Source organism: Coccinella septempunctata, chromosome 3 (genome assembly GCF_907165205.1).
Source record: "Coccinella septempunctata chromosome 3, icCocSept1.1, whole genome shotgun sequence".
Lineage (NCBI taxonomy): Eukaryota > Metazoa > Arthropoda > Insecta > Coleoptera > Coccinellidae > Coccinella > Coccinella septempunctata.
In genome coordinates, this window is record NC_058191.1 from 36,712,910 (window position 1) to 36,721,129 (window position 8,220).

The 8,220-nt window shown below is 35.1% G+C and overlaps 1 protein-coding gene across 1 annotated transcript; it reads left to right on the top strand.

Annotated features, from left to right (window-relative positions):
• The first annotated feature begins 1,006 nt into the window (after positions 1 to 1,006).
• Positions 1,007 to 7,920, top strand: LOC123310114 (beta-1,3-glucan-binding protein 2-like). Its single transcript, XM_044893504.1, has 2 exons — positions 1,007 to 1,471; positions 6,442 to 7,920. Exons 1-2 carry the CDS (start codon positions 1,114 to 1,116, stop codon positions 6,921 to 6,923), a joined length of 840 nt encoding a protein of 279 aa, XP_044749439.1. The 5' UTR covers positions 1,007 to 1,113; the 3' UTR covers positions 6,924 to 7,920.
• The last annotated feature ends 300 nt before the right edge of the window (positions 7,921 to 8,220 follow it).

The following is an 8,220-nucleotide window of genomic DNA, read 5'->3' on the forward strand; positions in this document are numbered from 1 at the left end:
GTGGAATATCTTTGACTGCTCGCACAGACCTAGTGGTCGTTGATAATGGAGCTATGAATGCTGATAAGTAGATAAGAGCATGTAGTGCCATTTGCCCCATACATTGGTGGAAATTTCATTTTTATGGACGATAATGCCAGACCCCATCGTGCGCGCATCGTTCAGGAGTACCTTGAAGAGGTTGAAGTCTCTCGAATGGAATGGCCAGCAAGAAGTCCAGATCTCAATCCGATTGAGCAGATTTGGGACAACCTCAATAGAAGGCTGAGAAGTTCGGAAAATCATCTAGCTACCCTTAATGACTTAGGAATCCAACTCGGAGAAATCTGGGAAGGATTAGATCAGAACATTTTAAGATCACTCATTTTGAGTATGAACCGTCGTTGCCGAGCTGTAATTAACGCAAGGGGTGGAAATACCAAGTATTAAATCACTTATCAGCATTTCAGTATTTTGAAAATTGTTCATTTCTCTTCTTTCACATAAGATTCGGTGAAATCCTGAATTTTTCTTCCATTTAATGTGTCTTGTTTCGTTCAAAACCTTCCCGAGAGAACATAAAAAATAAGTTATAAAGTCAATGTAGAGTTAACTTTCATTAAAATAAAGATTTTCAGAATGTGCGTTAATTTTTTTGCGCCGTGTATTATTCGAAAAGCTGATGATACAAATATCTTGAATAGGTTTACTCTCCCCTTGAAGAAACAAGAAACATATCCACATATCCACCTTTAAAATTCCATAGTCTTGTCTGTCTACCTGACGAAGAGTTTTCTAAATCTGTTTATTTTGGTAAGTAAAACGGAGTTCATCCGGGTAAATCCAGAATTCATTCGTTAATCTTTAGTATGAAATCGGAAAGTTTTATCACTATCGTGCTTTATTCGATGACGAATGGTCAAAAGTGTTTGATTTTGCGGTAAACAAAAAGAACCACAGGATTTCCAACAGGAATTCCAGCACTTTGAGTATAATTATTTATCCCAAAGAATATCAACCGAGTTGGTTATCAATGGTCCCAAGATAATTATGAATAAATAGCTGACCGTAAGATTAACAATTTATTACTGCCACAGTTAGTATCCGTGTTACAATCCAACGACACTATTCAGTATGTTAACGTTAGTGATTCTCATTTTTAGCACGTTGAATGTTGTTTTGAGTTCTTGTGATGACGATTATTATGTACCGGAGCCAAAATTCGAACTTCTGTTTCCTAAGGGATTCAGTGTAAAAATACCTCACAGTGAGGGGATATCTATATTTGCTTTCCATGGAAAAATTAACGAGGAGATGGGTTTTCTTGAGGCTGGAACGTTTTCTAAGGATACTTGCCGAAGGAGTGGAGACTACTGGATATTTGAAGATCGCCAAACAAATTTAAGAGTTGGCGATAAAATATATTATTGGCTGTTCGTGGTCAAGCATTCCAAAGGCTATAGATATGATAATGGAGAATTTACGGTCAGAGGTGAGATCAAATCGACTGAAATTTACTTGCGTGAGGGCGTCTTTATATATTATGACTTCCAGACTTAAACGAGCCATTTTTAACTCTATTCAATCTCAAAATTGCTGAATGATGAAGTTCGACGAGAACTCTTTTTACTAACAATATCAATTTGAAAATGAATTAGAAAAGCTTTTGCTAGTGGTCTGTGAGAATTTAATAAAAGGTGTACCATAGAAATATGGTCTCGTTTTCTTACTAAGCACACGATAAGTTTATGGAAAGAAAACAATCTGAAAGTCAGAAGGTTGTTGGAATGAATGTATCAATTTTGAGGGAGAGTATGTTTATGAATAAGGTAGAGTTTCCAAAAAAACTGAGGCTTATTGAGTGTTATACAGGGTGAATCTTTGTCTGGTACAGATATTTCAGCAGTAGATTCTTAAGATCAAGAGAAACACTTTTTTTTCATACTATTTTTTCCGAATCGGATCGGTTTAAGAGATACAGGCTTTTGAAAAACTATTAAAAAAATGTTATTTTCATTCCTCTCACAAATGGTTTTACCGAATGAAATGTATTTAGGAATATAGTTTTTCATTTATTTGATGAATCCTTTTCGAACACAAGATATCTCCTAGGTCTTTCAGATTCCTCATTATGACCATTTCGTACCATAAAAATACCAACATTTCAAAGAACTCAACTCTGGAAAGTGAGTTGAATGCTATCTTATGAATACTCGAAAGTTTTGTAAGATAAAAGTATTCCTCACATTTTCTCGTATAATGAGCCGTTTTCGACTAATTTGAGCTTCAAAAATAAAAAATATCTGCGGAATTTGAAAACAAATTGGAACAACTCTATTTAAAAAATCCACAGATGCGTAGTGTCACAGATTTAGCCAGTCATTCTGAAGGTAATTTTGTTTCTTCTGGGGTGGCACAGCTCATGATGAAAACTTAAAATGGCTATATATCTTTTTAATTTTGTCATTTATTTGATGAGTCTTTTTCGAACACAAGATATCTCCCTTGTCTTCCAGTTTTCTCATTTTGACCATTACGTACCATAGAACCCAACTCCTGAAACTATGTTGGACGCTATCTAATAAATATTTGAAAGTTTTGTAAAATAAAATTATTCTTCATATTTTCTCTTGTAACACGCAGTTTTCGGGTAATTTAATGTTCAAAGTATTGATATTCGGAAAATTGGGTACTTTGGCTGGATGCAACTCTGTTTAAAGAATCACAGATGTGTAGTGTCATAGATTTAGCTTGTTATTCTGAATTTTGGCATAGCTCATTATGAAAACTTAAAATGGCTATATCTTTTTATGAGGGCCAAATATGGAAAAATGGTATAGGAAAAAAGTATTTCTTTCGACCTCAGGAATCAACTGTTGAAATATTCGTACGAGTAACAGACTCACCCTGTATACACATCCCCTTTCACCTATCCGTTGTTGGTGTAGTTGGAAACATCGACCACTTCACGAGGCTTATTCTAGCCTCAAATAATAATACCCTCGCAGTAAATACAACTCGGGCATCCCAGCATAGAATAACAGCAAAGAGGCCAATAAATCACGACGGCTTCCGAAAAATATGGCGGAACAAGCTCTGAAAATTAGAATCATTAGAAACTAATCTGGGGCGTATTTATCCCTATATCGTGGGGGACTCAACCTGTAGAACATCGGCGAGACCGTGGGGAGGATAGGGCGTTGAATAAATCACAAAGCGTGCCCGAAATTTGCATGTTCCCGCCGTTCTCAGTGTCACGTGCACACCTGTCAAGGTGGCGTCAGAACATGTAACGCGTTAAAAGACATGTTTATTCATAAACGAACCAAGGGGGTAATTTTCACGTTTCGAAAACAGTGCATCGGCAAGATAAATTTTATGGATATTAATGGCAGCCACTTCATATTGAATTAATTAGGTGCATGTACCGGACCCAATTCGTAATTTCAACCCTTTCCAACAGGGGCGTATTCGGAAGAGTCCGAATAGAAATCGTGAAGATGTGCTGAGATTCATTTCAGCCCTGAAAGATTTGCTTATGGTTTCAAATCACACAATATATCGTACTTAAAATTTGTGTTATGTAATTTTGTTAGGAATATTTTTCTTGTAATTCACTCAATTATTGAATGCCGAAAAAACAACATTATCATAATGATTTTCCTTAAATGTGAATATAGTTTCATTACACTTAAGAAACTGAAACTAGGAAAGAAAATTAGAGAAGAAAATGTTTCCAACTCATAGGAAAGTGTCTTTCTCACTAGTCTTAACGTTGGATAACTTTTTTGCTTGCGAAAAAGTGACACTTTGAGCTCCTCTTTTTAAAATAACAATATTCATTGAAAATGATAATGAAAATGGCCAACGGAACAAAAAAGTCGATTGCCAGTAGAAATATATTGAAGATAATGTGACATATTAATAGGCCCGAAGAACAAGGTCGTTTTTTGTTGTGCAAATTTATTGAGCTGTGATGGACGGTTATTTTTCAATCACATTCAGAATAATGGTACTCAGAAGAGAAGAAACCATTGAGAATTTTTCAGTCTACTTGGAGATTTTTGTGTCATCCAGTTTGTCCATTTTGTTTTCATCATCTGCTATCAATTCCCCAATAATCTCATTTGAATTTTTCCTCCATTCAAGGCAATTTTTCGTGAATTATCCTCTGTCCCTAGTTCATTATTTCGATTCCATTCCTGTTCTCAGCTTTTTACCATACCAATCCTTTGACGCAACGGATTAGCATAAATTCATTGTATAAACGTATGGCGTGCCTCTCCTATTTTAATGGGTTTACTTTGCATTCCCTCGGATGTTGTACCAAACTCCGAATTCTCAAAAGAATATCAAAGGCAACGAATCGAAACTCTAAATTCAACAGAACAGAAATATAGCATCAGAACTTATTTGAACATAACTACATGGTCAATCTTACTTTTGCTTTGTAAAGTCTGACTTTCAGTTCTTGGTGCAGTTTCCTTTTCCGGTCCATGAGAGGATAGAGACATATTTTAATTCTTCTCGCGTTTCTAGCTGTTTCCTTTATGTGTTTATTCATATTGAGGTTTTTATTCATTGTTATTCCTAGATATTTGACTTCATTTCGACATTCCATTCCTTTGTCATTCATTTATGTATGCTATTGTTTTTGCTTTTATATAAAGATTATGCTTTTACTTTTGCTTTCATTTATTTTTATTCTCCATTTCCTGTACCATTTGGTTAATCTGTCAATGTGTGTCTGTAGTCTTTTCGTCGCGCTGTTTTTTCGGTTTTTCCTGGCCTAGGGCTGCTGTATCGTTGTGTAGAAACCTAGTGTAACCTCATTATATGTTGGTATGCCTCTTGTAGACACGTTATAGAGGGTATCGGTAAACAAATGCGAAGGACTTAGGGAGATCATTTCTAGATGAAAATAAACAGGGGTAGTTATTATTTTTTTTTCGAAATCGGCCTCCCTTGCAAGATGAAACCTTTGGTAGGCGATGACGAGTTAACAGTTCTCAATTTTTTTCACGGCTTCTAAAAAATATGAGTCATAAAACTACACATAATATGGAGCACTAAGTAGATGTTACTCACACAGTTTTTTCACATCTCTTAAGTTTATTATTAACAACCCATAACAACCCATTATGATTTTCCTTCAAAAACCAAGCAGTTCTGATCATTCTTCATTCCATTTCATCATATAAGTATTCCATAGATTGACTACATCCCGCTTAAATACATGCATCAACTCTCTGCCTCATTTATTCCGAGAAAAGTATCGACTGTATCGAAATTTTGCAGAAGACTTTTTTTCTCCAGAATTGAATGGCAAACCATAAGAGAATTTCATTTTTCGAAAATCTATCCCACGAAAAAATTTTGAAGGAAAATTATAAGAAGTTGTTATTTTCAACCCCTAATAATAAAGTTATGAGATCTAAAAAAATTTTGTGCCGTGAGAAAAATTGAAAACTGTCAACTCGTCATCGCCTTCCAAAGGCTGTATTTTGGAAGGAAGGTCGATTTCTAAAAAAATTTATAGGAACTATTCCTGCTTATTTTCATCGAGAAATCATCTCCCTAAGTCTCTCGCATTTGTTTATAGACACCCTATGCAATAACGAACAAGTTCAAGTGATTCTGATGACAAAGTTTTCTCCTAGTCGTGTCAAAATAAAACCTCATTTGTGGAAACTATGTGGCAAAGGCCACTTGACAATGAATATCCATATAAGCTTCAAAACAAAAAGTATCTCACCCTTAATTCTCTGCATAATCCCCTAACACAAAATGAAAAGCGAAATAACCTGAATTGTTCTAATTCCCATGAATAGTTGGCTCAGAATCCCAACAAATCAATTCTCCTGAGTGTAGATATATTTTCTGTTCGATACTGAAATACTGATATTATCGATATTATACCCCTGCTTATTTCCATCTTAGAATCATCTTCCTAAGTCCTTGTTTATAGACACCCTGTATAGTATGGGACCTAGTAAGGATTCTCTGTGGCTCTCCTGCTTCTATATTTTCCATCTCTTATGTTTCTTCGTTGATTTTCACGTAAAATTTCCCATCTGTCAGCTACGATTTATAAGTTAGTCGAATACTATCGGGAAGTTGGCTTTATGTATCTAATAATTATGTAAAATACTCTGCTGGGCGCCAATTTAATGCAAACGGAGAAACCTCATAGAGAGGTATGTAGATAGGTGTGCCATCTATCGCCAGGAAGCAGATTTGCTATGTAGGCCGCGCGTGCTGACTGTAGATCAGTGTAAAATGGATAAAAACGCCACTATGAATCGTCACAGGTTCACTTATTCATCAGTATAAAACTAACGGCAATCAGAAATATATTTCCTGTCTCATTTCTTCGTAGAGTTATCGAGTTCTTTAACGAAACCCTTTCAATAGACCAGAAATTCCAATCATGTTTTCTAATTATATTCATTCACTCCACAGACGACACCCCTTACAGGATCGACGGCATCCATTCAGGTCCCACGGTTGGTTCATCAGCGGCTACAGATAACGAAGACACAACAAAAGCTAACGAGATATCCACCACAGCCACGGAACCGATCAACACGAGCCGGCAATGCAAGAGTGCCATACTGAATATAACCGACGCACTGCTGAAGTTGAGGTCTGAAGTGAACTCGTTAAAAGATACAAACGAAATATTGAGGGAGATATCAGAAAAACACCCCGAATCGGCGAGGACGCTCAAAGTCGAGGGTAGAATTCCTTATAACGAGGATGCCCTAGGCACAGTCAAAGGAATTATCGAACAAAAGCTGCTTCTATCAATCGAAATTGCGAAGGCGAGGAGAAATAATGATAGGAGTATTACTTTCCAAACGTCCAGCGTGGATGATAAAGTACAAATCATCAAAGCTGCGAAGGAAAAATTGAGATACTCGAAAATTTATATCACCTATTGATAGAGAAGGATTTCTTTCACATTCTTCGTGAGCTGATCGTACTTCACTTCTTCTTGGAGCGTGAAGAAATTTCTCATTCAAGTCTATTCTCGCAGTTCGAAGAGAAGCTGATGTTGGATAAGGTTATGAAACGAAAACGATCTCTATTTATTATTTATTTTTATCATTCTATCGCATAATCCCGTAAATGTGTCATGAAATCTCTTCAATTTGGATTGGTTAGATTCTATTGAAGTACAAATGTAGGAAACTGAAGAAACAATGAGAAAAGATTTACTCAAAACCACTACAAATATTTGCTTTCATTATGAATACTACTTTTAAGAACATCTATTTGCAGAGTAGTATTTATCAACTCTTGACTGGCATATGTATAAATCTTTTTCAATACGAATCATTTATATTGAACCGCATTTACTGCCAATACATTAGTTAATCTACCTTTTCAAATGAACATTCAAATGCTGTAGCCAAGGATTTTCAAGCTTGCAAAACATAGTTTTATATGTTCAAATTAAAATGAGTGTGGCAGCAATTCTGTATACTCACCTACTTGTATCGCGTTGTAATAATTCTTCTTTAGATATCGGTGTCAAAACCAAAAAAACCGATAACTTTCTTTGAAATTTGTGAAGACAACAGTATTCATAGTATTGTCTGTACTAAATGTTGTATTGTCTTTGTCTACTTAGCTGATAAAAAACGTATCGATGTGAATAAATCCATATTTTAGGATGAGGAATTATTACATTTATTGAACTATATCGCATGTTATATTTATTTTCAAGTATTTTTGTTCTACAAGTATTGAAACAACAAAATAAGTTAGCCAATCATAATAACCCAGTTAGCATAGACATTACACAATTCAGTAGGATGGATTATTCGATCTCAGGTTTTTCATTTTATTAAAGTTAGATTATAAATATTTTATTTTTTATGTATGTTGTACTTATAAGGTATGTAAAATTCGAATAAAATACAATCTTCCTTTTCATATATGTATTTGCTCGAAATGCTCAGAAAATTTCAGTAGTTTTTAATTCTGAAGAAATGAAAATGAACAGGATGTTTTCTTAAGATGCTGCAAAAATGTAGAAGGTGCATAATTCCTTGTTGGTGAACATTAATATTATGACCTACTTTAATAGAATTATTTCAACCCTTAGCCAACGCCTATCCCATCTTTTGTCTCCCAGAAATTTCAACGGAGTAATTCTCCATCAAAAATTCTGAACCGAAAAATATGGAGAAGAAAGATAGGAAACGCCCTGCAGACTCAAAGAAGGTTTCACAA

What these genes read in the sequence shown, in the direction of transcription:
- LOC123310114 (XM_044893504.1), top strand. Translation starts at nt 1,114, where the DNA reads ATGTTAACGTTAGTGATTCTCATTTTTAGCACGTTGAATGTTGTTTTG. An exon ending in TGGAGAATTTACGGTCAGAG is followed by an intron (nt 1,472 to 6,441) that starts GTGAGATCAAAT and finishes TTCACTCCACAG; the next exon opens with ACGACACCCCTTACAGGATC.